This window comes from Hyla sarda, chromosome 7 (genome assembly GCF_029499605.1).
Source record: "Hyla sarda isolate aHylSar1 chromosome 7, aHylSar1.hap1, whole genome shotgun sequence".
Classification (NCBI taxonomy): Eukaryota; Metazoa; Chordata; class Amphibia; order Anura; family Hylidae; genus Hyla; species Hyla sarda.
In genome coordinates this window covers 58,170,549-58,195,038 of record NC_079195.1, presented here as the reverse complement: position 1 = coordinate 58,195,038, position 24,490 = coordinate 58,170,549, and the positions used below count along the sequence as shown (strand labels likewise).

The following is a 24,490-nucleotide window of genomic DNA, read 5'->3' as shown; positions in this document are numbered from 1 at the left end:
ACACACACACAGACACACACGCACACACACACACACACACACACACAGACACACACGCACACACACACACACACACTTTCAAATTAGCAATGGTAGAACACATCCAATAACTTCACAGCTTGCCAAAAGAAGAGACATTTCTCAATAAAGGGAAAACGTGGAATTTATTGAAATGTGATACATATATATATATATATATATATATATATATATATATATATATATATTTTATTTTTTTTGGGGGGGGAGAAATACAATGGAAGCTTCATAGTACTAATTAATGCCTTCAGTTGCGTGTGGTTTTAAAGGTCCTTTTCTTTCTCTATAAAGAAAAAAATTAATAAGTCAGAAAATACAACATACTACAACATATTACTGTAAAAAAAAAAAAAAAAGGAATGAGCAACCAATTCTTTGCATGGCTGAACCTGGCTGGAAGAGGATTGGAAACCATATGACTGTTTGAAAATCCTAAACTAATGTCTTAGGGTCTACATTGGTGGTACTACAACCACTGTACTTTTTTATATAACTAATCAGACTAGGTAAAGAAGAAATCAGGTGCCATTAAATTCACCCAATATTCTCAAGTGTATACCCAATACCAAATAAGGAAGAACCAAAATAAAAAATTTTTGCTTCCTAATAATAAAACTATGCACGTAGTCTCATCTTGATAGAAAGTACAAAACTCTATCCATCATTGTCCTAATAGCCCAAGGACAATACTTGCAGATAAATATATATAGTGAGGTCCAGATAGACACAAAATATGCAAACCTATAAAAAGTTCAGATATACCAAACAGTACAAAGCCCAATGCGTTTCTGTTACAGTTTAGGTAGAATATAAAGCTGAATGTCTTCAGGGGATACCTGAACAGTTATAAGAAATTAATCTAAACTGGACCAATATAGAATAGACAGAATGGATCAAAGGTAGTATGCGACAGAGAAGCAAACTCCCATCCAATGTCAGGGAAAGTGAAAACCCCTTAGAAATATTAAATGTAGTGGTTGTGTGACAATCCACCATAATATATCTCTCAATAGAGGAAGTTCCGGCAGTGGCGAGATACCCCTGGGTTTTGCACTAATGCGGGGCTATTTTAACCACAGTAAACACAGTTTGTTTAGACTTTTCAAAAAGTGCTTGAGAAAAGACTTTGGGGTTGGGGGGGGGGGATATGATGAACTTATTTAAAGGGGTATTCCAGGATTTTTTTTTTATTTGACTATGCTACAGGGGCTGTAAAGTTAGTGTAGTTCATAGTATAGTGTATGTACCTGTATGTGACAGTTTTCTCACAATTCTTATGTGATTTTGACCCCAATATTTATTTTTTACAGCATACAAAATGACTGTTGTCTCAGATTTATCCCAGGTTGCAATGCGGCCAAGACCTGACTCACTAGTCAGCTGATGACAGGGAGCCTGTCTGCTTCAATAGGTGAAGCGATTGCATGGTGGGAGAGCGATCAATCTGCGACTAATGCAACAGCTGTAGGCACCCTGATTGAAAACCACAGGTCTTTTGAATGGATGCAGCTAATTTATGTTTCAATGGGTGGGGTGGCTGATGTGTGGGAGGGAGGAAAATTATGGGATTTATAGGCAAAGATGACAACTCAAAAAGGAAATACTAGTTCACAAAAAGCTATCTACAGTGTAATGGTAATCTCACAACATAGCCATTCAGCCCCAAGACAAGCGCAGATCCTTCCTAAGCCCATTACTGTCTGCCAGGTACATACTATTATGAACTACACTAACTTTACAGCCCTTGTAGCATAGTCAAAAAAAAAAATCCTGGAATACCCCTTTAAGACAAAAGATATACTTATTTACCATCATATGCCTTTATTAAGTACTTGTACTGCAGGGGAAATTGTAGTCGGTCACTGCATTCTCATCTAGAATTAGAAGAAACAGAATATGATTTAAAAACCAGAAGGTTAAAAATAGAATACAAGTTAATAAAATACTGTATTAATGATCTAGTTAAAAAGGTGCTTATTACACTTAGGAAAACTAAATATAGAAAATATTATTAAATATTTATATTATTGCTTTCTTGTTAATGTTGTTCTACATTGCTATTAAATCTGTTCCAGCTGTTTTGTATGTGGTCTATGATATCAGCTATTTCCTCTTTTCCCACAATCCTATGATGGACTATAAGACAATTGGCTGTAGAAGTAGCACTGCTTAGTGTGCAAAAGAAGTGAAGCATTACTCCCTGTTCCCGCTCTATTAGCTCTGTTAAGCCCAGGCTCCTTCCTCCCATCATCTTTCTACTTCTTCCTTATCTGCTTCTGCAGTTTCTGGTCTGGTCCCTAGGGTCTGCGCATGCGCCTCCTCCTACTTGATAGGCTATCGCAGGTTTTCACGTCTTGGGGTGGAATAAAGGATGAAAGCCTGGAGGGTATATAGACTCTACTTTAGTCCAAAACCAAACCAATTGGGTAGCACAATGGATCGACACATGTTGCCTTGTTACAAGACGACAATGAACTGTAAACCCCATGTTTAACCAAATAGTTTGCTGGCTGAAAAGTAAACACTGTATTTTCTGCAAAATTTCTTCAACTTTATTTGTTTTAAAACATGCAAAATATCCCGCAGACTGATACTGTGAGACGTTCTCCTTGTATTTACTATTATTGCCTAATTTTACTTTTATTATTCCTTTCAACCCTTAAAGGGTACCTCTCATCCAAAAAACTTTTGATATATTATAGATTAATGTATGCAGAATAACTTTACAATTGCATGTTATTAAAAAATATGCTTCTCTCTGTTTAATTTTCCACTTTGAAGAAATGACCACTAGGGGTCTCCCTACCAGTCCTGGCAGCAAGCATTTCAGACTCATGCTGGAGTCCTAAACACTACGAGCTGCCAGTCTGCTTTGTTCACAAAGGAGAACACTCAGAGCTGCCAGCCTGCTTTGTTCACAGCCTGTTTGGCTGTGAACAAAGCAGGCTGGCAGCTCTGAGTGTTTAGGACTCCAGCATGAGTCAGAAATGCTTGCTGACAGGACTGATTGGGAAAAATACAATAGAAAGAAGCATATTTTTCATTAACATGCTATTGGAAAGTTATTCAACATTCATTAATCTAAAATATATCAAAAGTTTATTTGATGAGAGGTACCCTTTAAAAGTATAATTTTAATGCCCCACAACAAGTACTAGTCCTAGGCAATGGATTATGCTTTGCCCTGTAACACTGACATTGTAAGGGTTAACAGCAGCACTACATACACACATCATGTAGAGGTCACACCAAAGTCAGGTCTTCTGACTGCCACACTGCTCGCAGCACCATTGACATATTAGGAGCATTACTAGTGCTAGCATATAACCTCCTGGGTCACCACATTTTCCAATCTCTAAAAGTTATCCCATATCCAGAGGGGCATCCATTCTCTATAGGGCTTCTGAACAGACATAAATGTGGGTCACAAGGTATCAATCTGTAACTAAATAAATGATTAAAACTGTGTCTTATTTACTACCTGGGGCATAGTAGTCATAAATCTTCACGTTTGCAGCTTGTAGATTGTTAACAAATAATTCTTGCCGGATGGAGAATCTTAAACTCTCAGTTTCATGGGTGAGCTGTGGACAAAGAAAAGACACATCTTTAGAAATGGGCATGCACATGGGCATAACTACTACAGTAGCAGTCATAAGAGCTTCTGTACAGCTTAAAGGGTACCTCTCATCAAAAAAACTTTTGATATATTATAGCTTAATGTATGCAGAATAACTTTACAATTGCATGCTATTAAAAAATATGCTTCTTTCTATTTAATTTTCCACTTTGAAGAAATGACCACTAGGGGTCTCCCTACCAGTCCTGGCAGCAAGCATTTCAGACTCATGCTGGAGTCCTAAACACTACGAGCTGCCAGTCTGCTTTGTTCACAAAGGAGAACACTCAGAGCTGCCAGGCTGCTTTGTTCACAGCCTGTTTGGCTGTGAACAAAGCAGGCTGGCAGCTCTGAGTGTTTAGGACTCCAGCATGAGTCAGAAATGCTTGCTGACAGGACTGATCGGGAAAAATACAATAGAAAGAAGCATATTTTTCATTAACCTGCTATTGGAAAGTTATTCAACATTCATTAATCTAACATATATCAAAAGTTTATTTGATGAGAGGTACCCTTTAACTGTTATTATGGCTGTATTCTAGAAATTAAAATATGATGGTAGATGGATTGAAGGGGTTGTCCATAATTTAAAATTTTTAAATATGCATGTGCACAGTTCACTACTCACTCCTGTTCGGACCACGTGGAAGCCCACATTAATGACTCCTTTACTCACAATATCAATTTTCTCCCAAGAGAGGCACACATCACTAATTTCATGGCCCATGTTACCAAACTGCTCCCTAAGCTGACAGAGCGGTGACGCATGCCATCAATCACGTTCAGGGTTTCACATGACCCAGCCAAAAAAGGAGATATAAATGACTGCAAGCTTCACATTACACAAACCACAGCAAGTCGGTCGGAAGAGCCAGCGATACAGATAAGGCTGGGTTCACACCACGTTTTTCAAATACGGTAACCGTATACGGTTTTCCGCAAAAAAACGTATACGACCGTATCCAAAACTGTATGCATAGAGAATGCATTGTAAACCGTATTCCAAATGTTGTGTACGGTTGCATCCGTTTTGCCTCTGATACGGTTTTGCCGATTTTTCAACCGTAGGCAAAAACGCTGTCGACCACGTTTTTGCCTCCGGTTGGAAAACCGTATGCGAACTGTATGCGGTTCTTTTAACATTGTTGTCTATGAGAACCGTACACAGAATTTCAGAATACGGTTGCACACGGTTTTTCTAATCCGTTTTTGGAGTTGACACATGCGCAGATTGGAATTTCAATAGAACAATAGTAACTTTATTAAATTGCTGGAAAACTAATTCCAACAAAATAGCAAAACCGTTGGCAAAAACTGATGCAAACGGATAGAACCGTACGGGGAAAAACCTTATACGTTTTAATTTGGAGGCATACGGTTGTATACGGTTGCATATGGTTTTTGCCATACATTTTTTAGCGGAAAACCGTATACGGTAACCGTATTTGAAAAACGTAGTGTGAACCCAGCCTAATAGAGCAGGACCGTGGCCACAAGGAACGCCACATGTTCCGTCGCAAGCGACTTCCTCAGGGGTGTTGAGGGTTGTCACTACGGCCGGAGCAACAGGACTAGGTAAGTATAGCTCCCTGCCCAGGGGACTTCGTACAGGGTAGAGGGGGTACCTTACAAACTTTATACCCTTACAGTCCCTGGGGTCAAAAATGTCTCCCCTGGAGAGTGAGGATGAAGTTTTTACCATACAACACTTTTCTAAGTGTTATATATGGATAAATCTATTCCTTGGTTCCCCTAAATGATAAGTCTTGTGTTACTTGCTAATGAGGATAATGGGATAACTGCTGAGAAGTGATCTCTGCTAAACAAGACAAATGTCAATCTACTATGAAGCTCAGTGGTCATTGTGATTTTAGGATTTTTTTTCAGTATTGATAACCACACAGAAAATATTAAAAAACATATTTAAAGGGGTACTCCCACCCTAGGCATCTTATCCCCTATCCAAAGGATAGGGGATAAGATGTCTGATCGCAGGGGGTCCCGCCGCTGGGGACCCCCGCAATATTGCATGCGGCACCCACCTGTTTTTTCACCAGAACCGCTGGAGGGGGACGGGTGTGACATCACACGGGGGCGGAGTCCTGACGTCCTGACGTTCCCGTAGTCGCGACTCAGACCCTCCAGCGGTTCCGGTGAAAAAAAAGGTGGGTACCGCATGCAATAATGCGGGACCCCTGCATGCAATAATGCGGGACCCCCGCAATCAGACATCTTATCCCCTATCCTTTGGATTGGGGATAAGATGTCTAGGGTGGGAGTACCCCTTTAAGACATATGTTTTACATAAAAGTTTAATATGAAATGTCCCTGTCATAAAAAAAAAAATGCTTGACACGTCACAGAGGCATGGCAAAAATTTTAATCAGTTGGGGTCTCAGTGCTGATACCCCTACAGAGACTAGAACGAATGTGAAGAATTGTGCAGTAGCATTACTGTGTTCTTCTCCTTGCTTGTTCTAATGATAAGCAGAGGTTTTAGCAACTCAACTGATCAAAACCTCTGACATATCTGAGACGTGTCAAACATTTTTTTAAACTACAGATAAACTTAAAAAATTTAAGAACGAATTACAAATTATGAACAAATATTAAATAGATAGGAATTTGATTTAAAAAAAAAATATATATATTCTTTAGGTTCCGTAGAATAAAAACTAACAAATAAAAATTTACCTTATCCAAGTAAATTATAACTTTATCAGGTGTAAGTTCCGTTCTTTTCACAATATGGTTCTCTTTTAACTACAGAAATGAAAAAAATTACACAATCAAAATATAAGCTGGAAATGATAAAAATAAAAAATCCAGAAACTTTCTGTGGCTTAGCTGGTGCAGAGTTGCCACAAATTTATGAAACTTTGACATGCTGGTTGGGCTGTTGTGATGTGTCTGAATTGTTTCATATCATCCCTTTGGTTCCTTTCACCCATGTTCTATCCTACTTGATTGGAACATGCATATGAGTGTGATGTCAGAACTCCGCCCCGTGTGACATCACGCCCCGCCCCCTCAATGCAAGTCTATGGGAGGGGGCGTGATGGCCATCACGCCCCCTCCCATAGACTTGCATTGAGGGAGCAGGGCATGACATCACACACGGTAGAGTCCTGACGTCACGATACTCCGTCCCCGTGGTCGGGAGGCATAAGACTTGGAGCCTCCAGTGCTTCCTGCAGTGCTCACAGGTGGGTGCTGCATTCTAGATTGCGGGGGTCCCCAGCAGTGGGACCCCCCGCGATCAGACATTTTTCCCCTATTCTAGGGAATAAGATGTGTTGGGGCCGGTGTACCCCTTTAAAGTCACTAAATAAGAGACTAATACTGTTGACTATAGAATAGAAAAGTAAAGATGGACCTCAGTGTGTCTAAATGCATTTAGGGGTTTAATTATTTTTTTAAATAGTTGGTGAGAAGTGAGGTGACACAAAAACGTTTTAGATCATGTTACTTGAATAATAGAAATACCCATGCCTTACCTTTTCCACACTTTCTTTGTTGGGAACAAACCCTGATAGAAGTTGTACCTCTATTATTACTGTATTGGTTATGTTCCTTTCACCTGAATAACTGCAACACAATAATCCAAGGTCAAAAGGGATTATTAAGGTTAGGTTCACACTACGGAATTTCCACCTGCAATTCCACTTTGAAATTGCAGGCGGAAATTCCATTTGCTAAAATGTATAGTATAGTGAATTGCTAAAGAGCATACTTTACAATAACAGAGTGTCCCAAATAAAGGCTGCACCCAGTAAGGTAGCCTTTATTTGGGACACTCTGTTATTGTTATTGTAAAGTATGTTCTTTAGTAATTTGTATATATGGGTATTTTGGGGATTAACCCCTTGATCTATGGACCTCCGGTTGTGTACTTGTAGGACCATCTTGGTAATTTGCGATCTCTCTTTTTTAAAATGATTTTAAATGTATGTCCTTTATGCTAAACAATAAAGATTGAATATTTTGTGTCCCAGAATACCTTGTTTTTTCTTTGGTGTTTATAATTTTGTATGGTATGGGAATCTACATATACATATAGATATTGGCATTTTGTATGCATAGGGGATAAGATGTCTAGGGGTGGAGTACCCCTTTAAGCCCTGCTTTGAACTCCATTAGCTGTAATCTATGGGGGAACCCAAAAACAAGTGATCAGTGATTTACCTGCATTGTCACCACAGATAATATTACAGGGGTATTCCTGTCTCATAATTTCAGACCCCTCTGGCCTGTTTGTGGCCATCAGAGGGGGTTTGGAAGTTAATAGCAACCAAAGCAGGAAAGTTACACAATTATCTTGTTGATATTACGCCATTTTTGGTTTTAGGTCTAAAGGGCCCTGAGGCTGGCTTCACACACAGTATTTGTTCAGTATTTGGTCTAGTATATGGAAGTAATCTTGAATTTTATCCGCCATGACAGTACTATCAAATAATGGTTTTGTGTGTCAGTCATTCTCAAGGTTAATTAAACGGACTGACCACAAAGTAGTTCCTCTTTTGGAAATCTAAATGTTAAATCCTATATGTTGTGAAATCAGCATCTGCTATGTAAAATGCATATTGCTGGCAAATTACTTTATAACTTTTTGAGACATCACAAAATGTTACTGGGACATTCGTCCACACACATTCCATCCACAAGCTAAGTTTTGTGTCATATGACTTTGAGCAAAAACGGTTATTTCCATTTCTATGAACTACTTTAAAGGTTACTCTAATGGGATTCTTACCTGGCTTCTACTAGTAGGTCCAATTCTGTCCTTCCTTCAATAGTGTGAACTGATGGCTGTGCACTGGCTTTGAGGATGAAGAAGGCGTCAGATTTGGTGACAGTCGTATGGTATTTCAAATGTGTCTGTGTAAAGATGGGCAGCATGAGAGTGCAAATCAGAATTTTGCATTTAATTATGACACAAATGTCAACCACACACCAAATAATGTTTTGACATCAATGGGACTCCACAGCGGGATGTTGGTGCAGAATATTCCGGCGGTATTGCGCACAAACATTCCACCGTGTGCACATACCCTTAGTAAAAAGTCTGCAGTGTGAATAGGACTGCGGAATACCATTGAAGTTAATAAAATACACATGCAGAATTTCCAATGTGGATTTTCACGCGAAAATCCATGCGGAAATTCTGGCGTGTGAACATAGCCTTATGGTTTGTCTAATGATTTCCTTATTATGAACTCTAGCAGCATGTGATTCTGAAGTAGAGTTGTTTGATGCTAAGGCCTAACTAAGCACTCGCCAGGTAACAGAGCAACAAGGTAGGAACATTTTATAGAAGAGAAGGAGTCACAATCTATGTATATATAATTCAATGGGGGAGATTTATCATTGGTTTTAGAGAATTTTTTTTGTCTATGTGTTGGCGCAGTCGAGGTGCAAGCAGCATATTTAGCGACTTTTATGCGTCTTTTTATATAGACAGTTTCACTCTTTTTGCTTTTTTACAGTGGTCATGTGTTTACCATTTGCAACTTTTGTCAAAAGTTGCTATTTTGTGCGCAAAGGTACTTTTTAAGGGGTAAAGCTACCAATAGGCGTAAGAATCCCTTCTACCTTCTGCAATTCAACCTTTAACTGCTTGTGGATGACAGCGTCCCACTCCCCTTCTATGACATGCGCTCAAGAGCTTAGCATGGATCATAGCTGGGTGGTCCTGGCAGCTATCTGCCACCAGGACCCATCTCTGATGCCAGACATCACCAATCACAATGATGCCCGGCTTTAACCCCTTAGACACTGCAATCAAATTTGATTGTAGAGTCTAAAATGTAAGTAAAAATGTCCCGGTAGCTCTGTGAAAAAAAAGTAAAAACACCTAACCTGACACATTCAGGACCTGGGAAAGTGTCTACTTCCCTCCCTCACAAGCGTCTAGAAAAAGTGTATGTGGTAGAGCTTTTCCCACCACAGCAGAGCTGCACCTACTTGATAAATAAGAAGCACGTTAGTCAAACCCACCACTCAAATAAATGTGGGAAAATAGCTCTACCGTAGACATTCTTTGATAAATCTGGGCCAATGTGTGTGTAGGCATATATGTGTGTGTGTGTATGTTCCAGCATCACTTCCAAATGGCTAAAGATATTAACATGAAAATTGCCCCCCAATTGCGAGAGTCAGGGTTTTTATTTAATGTCCTATATAAGTCTATGGGAAATATATGCTCCAACATAACTTCCAAACAGCTGGAGATATTTCGATAATACTTGGTCACATGTTACTAATATGTTCACAAAAAATATAGGATAGTTAATTTAACCCTAACCTACCCTCATTTGAAAGGGTCAGGGTTTTTGTTTTGCAAATCTATGGGAAATGTATGTTCCAGCATAACTTCAGTATGGCTGGAGATAATTCTATAATACTTGGTCACATGTTACTTATATGTCAAATAAAAATAAATAATAGTTAAATTAACCCCTAACCTACCCCTATATGTGAAAGATGGGGTTTTTGTTTCAAGTCCCGTGCAAATATATAAGTCTTCTGGTGCCTTACTCAACAAGCTCTGCTCTGCATCTCCTGGTGAATGCCCAGTTCGGCTGGCAAGCCACACCCTCCCATATTCCATGCCCCATCTTGCAAAGACATATCCACCCTTTAAGCCACACCCCTTTTATTTTCAGCTCACACTATCTTTACCACAACGCAGCCCCACCTGAGGAGGGAATATGAGGATTAGTGAGGACTAGATATGGGGATGGAATATGAAGACGAGATATGAGGTCGGGATATTAGGATGGTATATAAGGTCGGGATATGAGGATGGGATATGAGGACAGGATATAGGGACAGGATATGAGGTCGGGATATGGGGACGGGATATGGGGATGGGATATGTGGACAGGATATAGGGATGGGATATGAGGTCAGGATATGAGGTCAGGATATGGGGACGAGATATAGGGATGGGATATGAGGTCGGGATATGAGGTCAGGAAATGGAGACGGGATATGAGGACGGGATATAGGGATGAGATATGAGGTTAGGATATGAGGTTGGAATATGAGGTTGGGATAAGGGGACAGGATATGAGGACAGGATATGAGGTTGGGATATGAGGTCGGGATATGGGGACGGGATATGGGGACGGAATATGAGGACGGGATATGAGGACAGGATATGAGGTCGAGATATGAGGACAAAATATAAGAACAGGATATGAGGTCGGAATATGAGGAGGGGATTTGGGGTCGGGATATGAGGAGGGGATATGGGGTCAGGATTTAAGGATGGGATATGAGGATAAAAGCTTCCTCCTTTGTTGCTTTTCCTCCCCTATAAGGACAAGGTAGGAAAAACCGGGCAGCGCCAGGCACTCAGCTAGTTTTTATTTATAAAATGTACTGCATTTAATTCCTAGAGGACATGTGGCGTATATGTACATCTCTGTGCCCTGATACAAGGTTTTGCAATCACCACGTCTCATGACACAGTTATCATGCAAAGATGGCCGAAATCACGCTGATGTCCTCCATAAACTCTTCAGATTTAGTATTGATCATGGCATCTAAAGTATCTGTGGGGCTTTGTGAGACTTATTGGACCACCGGCAGCACAAGTGAGGGGGTCTAATGAGTAAAGAGAGAACTTGGTAGCAAAAAAAAAGAATTTCTCCCAATAAAAGGTTTGCTTTATTCCATCAAAGTAGACACAAAAGTTGTGATTAAAAGCACTTTCAACGCGTTTCTAGCTCGGACCGAGCTCTTTATCAAGACGTGCAATGAGTAAAGATGGCAGCCAGAGCCCTGCTCACCTACTCCAAGGCTGCTACAAGGATCTTGCATAGGCTGCCTTCTGGCAGGCCATACATGTACATCACTGATACTCCTGATCAGTGCTATGCCTATGCATAGCTTTAATAACAATCAATGGATTGCTGCTATTAATAGTCTCCTGTGGGGCCTAAAAAAAAAAAAAAAAAAAAAAAATAGTAAGCCCCTTCCTCCCAAAAAATAAGTCCCCTCTGTTTCCCTTTTTGCTAATAAAAAAATAAACATATTTAATATTTGGTGAACTGCATAAACATAAAAATTAAAATAAAATCCTAAGTCCAAAATTGTTGATTTTTGGTTATATCACACCCCAGAAAAAAACTGAATAAAAAGTGACATGTATGCAAATGTTGTACCAATAAGAACTACAGATCATGGCACAAAAAATGTGCCTTCATAGAGCCGCATATTTGGAAAAATAGAAGTTTTCTTTACAGTTTCCTGCCACACGAAATATTATTTTGCTTGTGCCAAACAATTTATGGCAAAATGAAAGGTGCCATTACAAAGTACAATTGGTCTCACAAAAAACAAGCCCTTATATGAGTCTGCGGATAAACAAATAAAAGTTATGAAAAATGAAACGTGGCTCTATCCTTAACCCCTTAAGGACCCAGCCATTTTACACCTTAGGACCAGAGCGTTTTTTGAACATCTGACCACTGTCACTTTAAGCATTAATAACTCTAAGACGCTTTTACCTATCATTCTGATTCCAAGATTGTTTTTTCGTGACGTATTCTACTTTATGTTATTGGTAAAATTTTGTCGATACTTGCATCATTTCTTGGCGAAAAATTCCAAAATTTGATGAAAAAATTGAAAATTTTGCATTTTTCGGACTTTGAAGCTCTCTGCTTGTAAGGAAAATGGATATTACAAATAATTTTTTTTTTATTCACATATACAATATGTCCACTTTATGTTTGCATCATAACATTTTTGAGTTTTTACTTTTGGAAGACACCAGAGGGCTTCAAAGTTCAGCAGCAATTTTCCAATTTTTCACAAAATTTCCCAAATCACAATTTTTCAGGGACCAGTTCAGGTTTGAAGTGGATTTGAAGGGTCTTCATCTTAGAAATACCCCATAAATGACCCCATTATAAAAACTGCACCCCCAAAGTATTCAAAATGACATTCAGTCAGTGTTTTAATCCTTTAGGTGTTTCACAGGAATAGCAAATTCACAATCTTCATTTTTTACACTCGCACGTTCTTGTAGACCCAATTTTTGAATTTTTACAAGGGGTAAAAGGAGAAAATGTATACTTATATTTGTAGCCCAATTTCTCTCGAGTAAGCACATACTTCATATGTCTATGTAAATTGTTCGGCTGGTGCAGTAGAGGGCTCAGAAGCGAAGGAGCGACGAGGGGATTTTGGAGAGTACGTTTTTCTGAAATGGTTTTTTGGGGGCATGTTGCATTTAGGAAGCCCCTATGGTGGCAGAACAGGAAAAAATACCCACATGGCATACCATTTTGGAAACTAGACCCCTTGAGGAATGTAACAAGGAATAAAGTGAGCCTTAATACCCCACAGGTGTTTCACGACTTTTGCATATGTAAAAAAATGTTTAAAAAATGTCACTAAAATGTGTGTTTCCCCCCAAATTTCACATTTATTCAAGGGTTAATAGCAGAAAATACCCCCCAAAATTTGTAACCCCATTTCTTCTGAGTATGGAGGTACCCCATAAGTTGACCTGAAGTGCACTACGGGCGAACTACAATGCTCAGAAGAGAAGGAGTCATATTTGGCTTTTTGAGAGCAAATTTTGCTCGGGGGGCATGTCGCATTTAGGAAGCCCCTATGGTGCCAGGACAGCAAAATAACCCCCACATGGCATACCATTTTGGAAACTAGACCCTTTGAGGAACGTAACAAGGGGTACAGTGAGCATTTACCCCCCACTGGTGTCTGTCAGATCTTTGGAACAGTGGGCTGTACAAAATTTTTAATTTGCAGCCCACTGTTCCAAAGATCTGTCAGACACCAGTAGGGTGTAAATTCTCACTGCACCCCTAATTACATTCCGTGAGGGGTGTAGTTTCCGAAATGGGGTCACATGTGGGGTTTTTTTTTTTTTTGCGTTTGTCAAAACCGCTGTAACAATTAGCCAGCCCTGTGCAAATCACCTCAAATGTACATGGCGCACTCTCCCTTCTAGGCCTTGTTGTGCGCCCCCAGAGCACTTTGCGCCCACATATGGGGTATCTCTGTAGTCGGGAAAAATTGCATTACAATTTCTGGGGGGCATTTTTCCCTTTTACCTCTTGTCAAAATTAAAAGTATGGGGCAATACCAGCATGTTAGTGTAAAAAAAAAAATATTTTACACTAACATGCTGGTGTAGACCCCAACTTCACCTTTTCATAAGGGGTGAAAGGAGAAAAAGCCCCCCAAAATTTGTTAGGCAATTTCTCAAGAGTACGGCAATACCCCATATGTGACCCTAAACTGTTGCCTTGAAATACGACAGGGCTCCATAGTGAGAGCGCCATGCGCATTTGAGGCCTGAATTAGGGATTTGCATAGGGGTGGACATAGGGGTATTCTACGCCAGTGATTCCCAAACAGGGTGCCTCCAGCTGTTGCAAAACTCCCAGAATGCCTGGACAGTCAACGGCTGTTCGGCAATACTGGGAATTGTTGTTTTGCAACAGCTGGAGGCTCCATTTTGGAAACAGTGGCGTATCAGACGCTTTCATTTTTATTGGGGAGGGGAGGGGGGCTGTGTAGGGGTATGTGTATATGTAGTGTTTTTTTACTTTTTATTTTATTTTGTGGTAGTGTAGTGTAGTGTTTTTAGGGTACAGTCACATGGGCGGGGGGTTACAGCGAGTTTTAGCTGCCGCGCAAAATTTGCTGCATCGCAAACTTGCAGCCTGATAGTCACTGTAAGCCCCCTGCCCATGTGAGTGTACCCTGTACATTCACAGGGGGGGGGGGGGACCTCCAGCTGTTGCAAAACCACAACTCCCAGCATGCACAGTCCATCAGTGGATGCTGGTAGTTCTAGTTTTGCAACAGCTGGAGGCACACGGGTTGGGAAACACTGAGTTAGGATACAGACAATGTTTCCCAACCAGTGTGCCTCCAGATGTTGCAAAACCACAACTCCCAAACATTCTCAGGCATGCTGGGAGTAGTAGTTCGGCAACATCTTTAGAGCCAGATGTTGCCGAACTACAACTCCCAGCATGCTTGGAGTTGTAGTTTTGCAACATCTGGAGGACTACAGTTTGCAGACCACTAATACAGTGGTTCCCAATCTGTGCCCTTCCAGATGTTGCAAAACTACAACTCCCAGTATGCCAAAACTGTCCAGGCATGCTGGGAGTTGTAGTTCTGCAACATCTGAAGGGCCAGATGTTACAGAACTACAACTCCCAGCATGCCTGGACAGTAAGGGCATGCTGAGGATGTGTAGTTTTGCAACATCTGGAAGGGCACCGTGGTCTCCAAACTGTGGACCTCCAGATGTTGCAAAACTACAACTCCCAGCATGCCCAGACGCCAAGGGCTGTCTGGGCATGCTGGGAGTTGTAGTATACAGGGTCCCATTACAGCAATGCATGTCGCTTTACGGCGACGTGCATTGCTGTAAAGGGCCCGACCGCGGCTGAAGATCAACTCACCTGTCGCCGCTGCCGCCGTCTGGATCCGGGTCTTCAGGGACGAGGTAAGTACCGGGGTCGGTCCCCAGCACTCCCCCGTCCCCCGCCGCATCCTCCGATGTTCCTCCCGTCCTCTCCGGACTTCAAGGGGCCGGGCAGGGCGGGAGGAAGTAACCCCCCCCCCTTGCGATTGGTCGGTTAGTTAACCGACGGATTGCAGGGGATCGGAGGAGGTGGCAGGCTTGCCACCTCGCTCCTAGGCTCCAGCATGGCCCTGGCTGTCTGTGACAGCCGGGATCATGCAAAATTACCGGGCGGTCGGGTCCCAGAGACCCGATCAGCCCGGTATCACCGCAGATCGCAAGGGCGATTTCCCTTGCGATTTGCGGCAATCGCCGACATGGGGGGCCTACATGGCCCCCCTCGGCGTTTGCCCTGGATGCCTGCTGAAGGATTTCAGCAGGCACCCGGTTCCGATCTCTGCCCGACGAGCGGCAGAGACCAGAAAAGGCCATGACGTTGTGGAACGTCATTGGTCCTTAAAGCCCAGGGTGCCGTGACGTTCCACAACGTCATTGGTCCTTAAGAGGTTAAAGGGGTACTCCGGTGAAAAACTTATTTTTTTTTTTAAATCAACTGGTGCCAGAAAGTTAAACAGATTTGTAAATTACTTCTATAAAAAAATCTTAATCCTTCCTGTACTTTTTAGCTGCTGAATACTACAGCGGAAATTCTTTTCTTTTTGAAACCCAGAGCTGTCTGCTGACATCACGAGCACAGTGCTCTCTGCTAACATCTCTGTCCAGTTTAGGAACTGCGCAGAACAGCATATGTTTGCTGTTACGCCGAGCGCTCCGGGTCCCTGCTCCTCACCGGAGCGCTCGCGGCGTTCTCCTCTCTGCATCGCCCCGGTCAGACCCGCTGACCGGGAGCGCTGCACTGACATTCGCGATGGGGATGCGATTCGCATAGCGGGACGCGCCCGCTCGCGAATCGCATCCCAAGCCGCTTACCCGTCCCGGTCCCCGGCTGTCATGTTCTGGCGCGCGCGGCTCTGCTCTCTAGGGCGCGTTCGCCAGCTCTCTAAGATTTAAAGGGCCAGTGCACCAGTGATTGGTCTCATTAGCTTCCATCTGCTCCCTGTCCATATAACCCCTCTTCCCCTCTATTTCCTTGCCGGATCTTGTTGCCTTGTGCCAGAGAAAGCGTTAGTGTTGTCCAAAGCCTGTGTTCCAGATCTTCTGCTATCCTCATTGACTACGAACCTTGCCGCCTGCCCTGACCTTCTGCTACGTCTGCCCTTGCCTCTGCCTAGTCCTTCTGTCCCACGCCTTCTCAGCAGTCAGCGAGGTTGAGCCGTTGCCGGTGGATACGACCTGGTTGCTACCGCCGCAGCAAGACCATCCCGCTTTGCGGCGGGCTCTGGTGAAAACCAGTAGCAACCCTAGAACCGGTCCACCTACACGGTCCACGCCAATCCCTCGCTGACACAGAGGATCCACATCCAGCTAGCCGAATCCGAACATTTGCTATGGGGATTTCCTTTTACGCTGGCAGTTCCTAAAATGGACAGAGATGTCAGCAGAGAGCACTGTGGTCATGATGTCAGCCGAGAGCTCTGTGTTTTAAACGGAAAATAATTTCCACTGTAGTATTCAGCAGCTAATAAGTACAGGAAGGATTAAGATTTTTGTAATAAAAATAATTTACAAATCTGTTTAACTTTCTGGCACCAGTTGTTTTAAAAAAAAAAACGTTTTTCACCGGAGTACCCCTTTAAAGCCAAAATGGGCTAAGTCCTAAGGGGTTAAAGTGGATCTGTCCCAATAATCGAATATTCTATTGGGGGGGGGGGGGCAGAATGCGGAATTTCTGCAAGAATTCTGTTCGAGTTCTGCACCAATTCCACACAAAATTTCCACAAGCCAGTACCCTCCAAGGAAGTGGAAGCAGAATTAGTGCGGGAATTCTGCCGGTGTGAATAGACCCTAAATGGTATTGGGCATGAGAGGTTTCTCTTCATAAAACGATGAGTTTGCATTAATTTGTGTTGAACATTTTCTTATTCACAGATCTTCATCACAGATCATGTAAACCCAGCCTACGTTGGGCTTTAATACTGAGATGATAATATGACCATCTTGCCTACTGACCATGTTGCTATGCATTGGCTAACTTTACTTATATTGGCTAAAGTTACTAAGAGTTGCAAAAAAATTTTTTTCGCTGCAAATGAAGTTGATCTGGCATAGAATCTAGGCTGTCTTGTTTCACACAAAGGGGGTTTAGCCACCCTGCATGCCCAATCTACTACAATTTACATATAAAAATCTATGCCAACTCTCAACTGGTGTAAATTTCTTATGCTGCTGCCCAGGCAGCCTCACAAGCACCTAGATGAGAGCTCATCTGAATCTGGTATGGTAATACACTGGTGGGGGTTTACTTATGTATAAAACACCTTAGCAAATACCGCCCTTTATGTTTGTGTATTATGCAGGCATCAAAGTGCACTAGTATTTTAACATTTTGTGCGATGTGAAGCCTATGTTGTTTTTTTGGGTTGCAATGAATTTAATCTAGAACTACATTAAATGCAGTGCGGAGGCTCGTGACATTACGGTCAAGCCCTGCTTTTGACATCACGGCCATGCCCCCTCAATGCAAGTCTATGAGAGGGGATGTGATGCCCCCTCCCATAGACTTGCATTGTGGGGGCGTGGCCGTGATGTCACAAGCGGGGCACGACTGTGAAATCAGGAGCCTATGGCACTGCACCCGATGCCCTAAACGAACACCGGGTTCAGCAGGGAGATTGCGGAGGTCCCCAGTGGCAGGACCCCTACGATCAGACATCTTATCCCCTATGCTTTGGATAGGGGATAAGATGTCTAGGGGCGGAGTACCCAACTTTAAGGAGTGGAGTATTGAGGATATGTTCACACACACATTTTTTGCATCAGAAAAAATTAATCGTGAGATCAACAGCACATTTCTGCTACCAGTAATTTGCAGCTTGTATGTTATAAATTCAGGTATGAAATATCCACATTACATGGGAATAATCCCCATCCAGGCTATTTGATGGACATTGCAGATAATGTGACATGTTTCTTTATTTTTCTGCAAGAAATATCTCAAAACTACATCACAAAAAAAATCCACACAGTTGATTCTCAATGGACTGAAGTGAATCGGATGTGTTTTTCATGTGTCAGAATCCAGGTGAAAAAAAAACACTTTGAATAGGGCCTAAGGAATATGGACTGCACTGCAGGGATATTCAGGATGCTTCTCTCAGAAAAGTATTCCACCAGCAACAGCTGACATTTTAATATTCCATAGCTCAGTATAAAGAGAGAAGACGATAGGAGAAGTCAGACAGGCAGCATTCACTTACAGACAGAAGATGGACAGAAGGTCAGGGCTGGCAGCAGACGGACATGGTCAGGAAACTGGGAAGTCTGTAGCCTTGCTAGTCTAGGTGCATACTAAGCTGGTCATGTCAACTGTTATTTAATGTAATGTAGTAGCCATCTTCCCACCAAACAATTGTCTTGGTGGGTGGTGACAGCTGCTGATGCAGGTAGGATGGGGTCCTCACTTATGCACGAAGTCCTACCTACTTAAAAAAAAAATATTGCCTTTTCCCATACCTGTATGTATACACAACCAGTTCCTGTAGCTGTCAGCGTGTACTCTCCAGGTATATCTGATAATATCTCTCTTTGTATAAGGAGACTGTTCTTGTTGTCCACATGAAATTGCTTATGAAACCCAGACAGGGACCGGACTGACACAGATACATCCAGAATGTCTGTGTAAGTTGCTTTAGCATATTTTGTCAATGCTTGAAGCGCTACCGCTGTATCCTGTAAGACAGTTACATGGAATAATAGAGAGAAGTTAGCTGCACAGTCTGGAATGGGAAATATAAACCTTAAATGGGGAATTTCGGTGGAAAAAAAGGAAAAAATAATATTTTTTTAAATCAACTGGTGGCAGAAAGTTAAACAGATTTGTAAATTACTTCTATTTAAAAATCTTGATCCTTCCAGTACTTATTAGCTTCTTTTTTTACTTTATTTTCTGTCTTACCACAGTGCTCTCTGCTGACACATCTGTCCATGTCAGGAACTGTCCAGAGCAGGAGAAAATACCCATAGCAAACCTACTCTGCTCTGGACAGTTCCTGACATGGACAGAGGTGTCAGCTATGTGGTTAGACTGGAAAGAAATTAAAAAAGAAAAGAGCTTCCCCTGGAGCATACAGCAGCTGATAAGTACTGGAAGGAATAAGATTTTTAAATATAAGTAATTTACAAATCAGTTTAACTTTCTTGCACCAGTTAATATAAAAGAAAAAATCCATAGGAGTGCCCCTTCAAAGGCCAAATGGCCCCACAGAGGACCCAGGTCTTCCCACGTAGATTACGTTATTTTTCAAAATTCTTTTATTGCCATGAAAAATGTAAGTGGGTCAAGGATAATGAAGTAAAAGGCCCATAGCCAGTAGGCACTGTGATATGAAAACTTTTTTGCGCTATTGCACAGTTGTTGTTATACTGAAAGACTGCAGATGGTTTCTTGGTATCCCAATAACCAATCACCTATTGCTTTTTTTTTTGTTTTTTTTAATACTATTTTTATACTGAGCGTCTGAGCACATGCATATATTGGAAGCAGCTTTTCTACAGTGAAAAGTGAAACTAGAACACCATCCTGGGACTCTCTAGTTGGCCCATTCCCCTGACAATAAAACATGTGGGGGAGGGGGAAGGGTTTATTGGCAATGCAATATTGAAAACTTTAGCCATATAAAAAAAAAAAATAATAAAAAAAAAACAGTACTTCAGTGTTATAAAATTCCCTTTCTTTGCCCAACTCATTTGGCCTCCAGTTTTATATTTAATTGTAAAAGACAGAGAAACTCTTTGAAAATAACTTTATATAATGTAGCAAAATGCTTAATAAAGACACTACTATGCTCTGCGATGTAGCAGATCATAAAAGTTAAACTTTAACCCTTATAGTATTAGGTAAACCTGAGTAGAAAGGAAGCCACCAGATGGTCTCTGCCGTTTGATAATCCAGCTGACTATAGGAGAAACCTCCTCAACATCTCTTTGTGAAGTAGTTTGGTCCGAAAGTAGTGCAAGGAGAACATATGAGGAAACCTCAACATCTCCTTTATTCCATTTATTGGCTGCCCAGTGCTTGCTCCCATCTATGAAAAATGATACATGTTTTTACATTACAAATTGAATTGTGAGATAAAAGAAGTATTGGCCATAATCTGTGTACTACACACTATAATGATATTATTAAGCATTTACCTTCCTTTATAGCAGCCTTATCCAAGGTTTCCAGCATGTGTTTTCTTAGATCACTGTCACCTGACAAAGTAAACACATAGGCGAGGAGAGCCTGCGTGTAGGTGGTTGTCACATCATTGACCGCGTTCTTCAGACACTTCAATGCATTCTCAACAACCGAACCCTATTAAATGTGACATATTATGAGAAAGAGCTGATGAGCTTTAGTTATAATACTTAAATAACAATTCTGAAATAACCTCGGTACCCATGGTATTCATACAAAGGGTTTAAATATACATATAGAAGCAAAGTCTGTAGGCTGGTAAAGTCATTTTCCTTACTGTATTCTCATGTCACTCCATTGTACAGTATAGGAATATTTGCAGTCACTGAGTAGTTCTGTGATCATATGTTGGTACAATGTTATAGGTTTTTGAACTCCAAGTTGACTTCATTACCCACCCCCCACATTCAGGATCATAATCCTCTTTCAAAGCTTGCTTACTGCAGGCAGTGCTCAATGTAGCTGAAGTGCACCATGTAGTGTGCACAGCGCTTACTCCCGTCTGTCTGATTGACAGGCAGGGAGCTGCGTTGTGCTCGTCAGTGCCCAGGCTGCACTATGAGTGTTAGGACTCAAGCTTAAGTCTGAGACCTGCGGCCGAGACATGTAGGGAGACCCCTAGTGGTCAGTTGTTACAAGTCAAAATAAATATGTAAATATAATTTGCTTTAAATGACATTGTATAGGAAAGTTGTTTCTAATATATTAATTAACAACATTTAAAAAGTTTTGTGATGACAGGTACTCTTTAATACTTTATAGTAATTGTACACTATTTCTTAAATTATTTCTTTCCATTACCCAGTCCCAATAAAGAAAATATAATAAGGAAACAGCAACTTACATGATAAAAGTGGCCATGTTCCAGCAGGGCTATAGTTATGTATGCTGTAATTGTAACATTGTCTTTGTCCTCTCTCTACAAATAAAAAAAGATAACACATTCAGGTGTTTAAATCTTTAGATTTAATCTCTTTATCTCCCACTTAGATTTCTCCAACATCCTCTTTTGTGGCCTTCCATCAAGCACTTTTGCCCCCTCCCTCTAATCCACTCTCAACTCTGCTGCCCATCTAATCCACTCTTACCTCACTTCTCTGCCCCTGTCCTCTGACAATTTCTTTACTAATTACAACACTGCACAACAAATTCAGTTTAAGCTGTTAACAATGACATACAAGGCTATCCACAACCTGTCTCCTCCCTAAATCTCTGCCCTGATCTCCTGATACCACCCCTCACATAATCTTTAATCCTTTCAAGACCTCCGCCTGCACTTTTTTCTCATCTGCACCTCACAAAACCATCTTCAAAACTTTTCCCATGCTTCCCCACACACTGGAACTCGCTACCTTGACCCATTCTGCTCTCACCCACCATTAAAGGGGTACTCCACCCCTAGAAATCTTAACCCCTATCCAAAGCATAGGACATAAGATGTCTGATCAGGTGACCCCCGCGATCTTGGCTGCGGCACCCCAGACATCCAGTGCACGGAGTGAACTTCCCTCCGAGCCGGATGACTGGTGATGCAGGGTGGAGGCTTGCGACCTCAAGGCCACGCCCCACTTGTGCCGTCATGCCCCCTCCCATAGACTTGCATTGAGGGGTGTGACCGTGATGTCACGTGTCTCCGCCCCTCATCGCCAGATATCCAGCTCAGAGGGAAGTTCACTCCGTGCATCGGATGTCTGGGGTGCCGCAGCCGAGATTGCGGGGATCCCTGTGATCAGACATCTTATGCCCTATCCTTTGGATAGGGGATAAGTTGTCTAGGGGCAGAGTACCCAGAGTACCCCTCTAAAGTAACTAGAAAACCCATCTACAACCTAAAACAACTTTGCAGCCAGTGCACTGTAAATTGGGGCTTCCCAAATTGTTCACAGATGACCAGCTGTTTCCCTCACATAGTGTTTCTCTCTCCTCCCCGAGTGGATTGTAATCTCTGGTGGGCAGAGCCAGAATGCTCTATAAAATAAATAACAAGTAAATAATAATATAAGTATGATACAGACATACAGGATTATATCTGAACATATTAATGTTGTGATTTTGCATCCCCACCCCTGGAATAGCCAAATATCTGAATGGTCAGACTGTCTTTGAGAACCAGAGACAAATTAACTATTATTGTTCTAAAACAAAAAAATATGTAAAACACTTGCATTTTCCCTAATGTTTTTAGATGAATGTGTCCTGTGAGATGTACATTTTAGGCAGATATGTAATGATGTTATCCAAACAAGCATGCATGAGAACAGAGTGAGACTCATTGACTGCTTTATTCAAAATAGAGGAGAGGAGGTAAAATATAACACACAAAGGCAAAATAATCAACTGCAGATGAGTGCAACATGTGTCAGGATTCTAAATTAATAACCGCACAACAGCAGTAAATATATACACTACATACGCAACAAATGTGACCCAAGCTCTATAGACAACAGTACATGGGTTTCTATTTAAAACAAACATTTTGTATGGGACAGTAAAGCATACCATCAAGTAGTTGTTAAAGATTTTACCAACTTCTTCGAAGCATCCATTGGGCAGCTGCAAACTAGTGAGCCATTTTACCGCATCCTGAATATGCTTCTCCTGGATGTAAATAAGGTCTTGTGCGTGACTGAAGGACCTCACTGTGAAGGCGGTGAGCCTAAAATAGGAGACTGTCTTATACATTTACCAACTCATTAAAGAGGTGTTAAATGGGCACTCCCCAACTTTAAACCGTATCCGCTATCTAAAGAAGTGTCTGATGGAAGATGGTCCGACATCTGGCACCTGCTGCAATCTTTAGAACTGAGCTTCATTTCTCCCTTTTCGTGAAGCAGTGTGTCAGAATGCACTCCATGCATTCTTTACGGGAGTGCCAGAGACACACAAGCGATGTACTCGGGTATCTCTGGTGATCCCATAGACAGTGCATGGAGGCGGTGCTGACCCCACCGATTTAGGCACAGGGAGAGTCCGGACCCCATTCTAGAAATTGTGGGGGGGTCCCAGAAGTCACACTCCAGCAGTCAGACACTTATCCCTTATAATTTAAGTATAAGCTTAATTATTTAATCCTAATTTCATTTTCTTGTATTGAACTATAGAACTATATTATGATATATTATACAAAATATTGTGATGCTAACATTGTAGTACATCTCAGCTCTCTCTCTCTCTTTCTTACAAGATACTTCAAGATTGTATGTTAGTGAATTTTTTTTTCTTGTTTCTGGCATAAGGCCCAAACTCCAGTTATAGCAAATGATCATTATTCTTTTTCCCCTGTACACACGCATCAAAGGGGTTATCACACACAAGGTGACTACTAATTACCTATCAGCCAATAATGGACATGGTTATCAAGTATTCGTGTTAGTGTTGATGGTAATAGGCTGTGTTCTGTGTCCCCATCATGCTGATAACTTGCTTACATGAACTGTCTATTTCCTGTTTCTGTGCCCTCCCTCCTACAATCCCCAGGATCCCTTGTTTCTGGGTGGGAGGTAACTTCTCTCTTCCAGACATCAACCACCCCATCCATTACAGAACAGCTAGGCTCCTTTCTATGCTTGCTGTGCTTGAAACTACAATTCCCTGCAGCCCTGTGGAGAATAATATCCCCCCCAGTGGTTGCTCCCCCCATTAAAGATAAAGCTTGTTCCCTTTCAACACCTGACTAGTGATGCATTGTCTCGGGCCGCACTGCAACCAGCACTGCTAAAAATGAGCATCTTGGGCATAGATCACATTGAATTGCAAGACCAGCCATCAAACACAGGTACAGACACTATATTATGCACTACACTGACTTTACAGCCCCTGTAGCATAGTCAAATGGAAAACAAAAGGTATGCTATACTTAAAGATAACTGAATAAGTTATATTTCACTAACTTGCTTGCTCTACATTGGAGCTAATTTTGTATAAACATCCAAGATGAGCATTTCTGTCCACTAAATATGAACATATTATCAAAATTAGACATAGATAGGCAGAAATATACTGTACAGAAATA

The 24,490-nt window shown here is 41.6% G+C and overlaps 1 protein-coding gene across 2 annotated transcripts in view; it reads right to left on the bottom strand.

Moving 5' to 3' along the window:
- Nucleotides 1–220: 220 nt before the first annotated feature.
- Nucleotides 221–24,490, bottom strand: part of LOC130281678 (alpha-2-macroglobulin-like protein 1) — a 152,751-nt gene continuing 128,481 nt past the window's right edge. For both annotated transcript variants that reach the window (XM_056529150.1, XM_056529151.1), the window contains 11 exons: nt 22,978–23,134; nt 21,323–21,397; nt 20,433–20,595; nt 20,142–20,323; nt 18,753–18,968; nt 8,412–8,536; nt 7,156–7,246; nt 6,353–6,421; nt 3,521–3,623; nt 1,849–1,913; nt 221–322 (listed from right to left, as the gene is read on the bottom strand). In XM_056529150.1, coding sequence (XP_056385125.1) covers nt 1,864–1,913; nt 3,521–3,623; nt 6,353–6,421; nt 7,156–7,246; nt 8,412–8,536; nt 18,753–18,968; nt 20,142–20,323; nt 20,433–20,595; nt 21,323–21,397; nt 22,978–23,134 — 1,231 coding nt within the window. In that variant the 3' untranslated portion in view covers nt 221–322; nt 1,849–1,863. The remainder of the gene's footprint in view (nt 323–1,848; nt 1,914–3,520; nt 3,624–6,352; nt 6,422–7,155; nt 7,247–8,411; nt 8,537–18,752; nt 18,969–20,141; nt 20,324–20,432; nt 20,596–21,322; nt 21,398–22,977; nt 23,135–24,490) is intronic.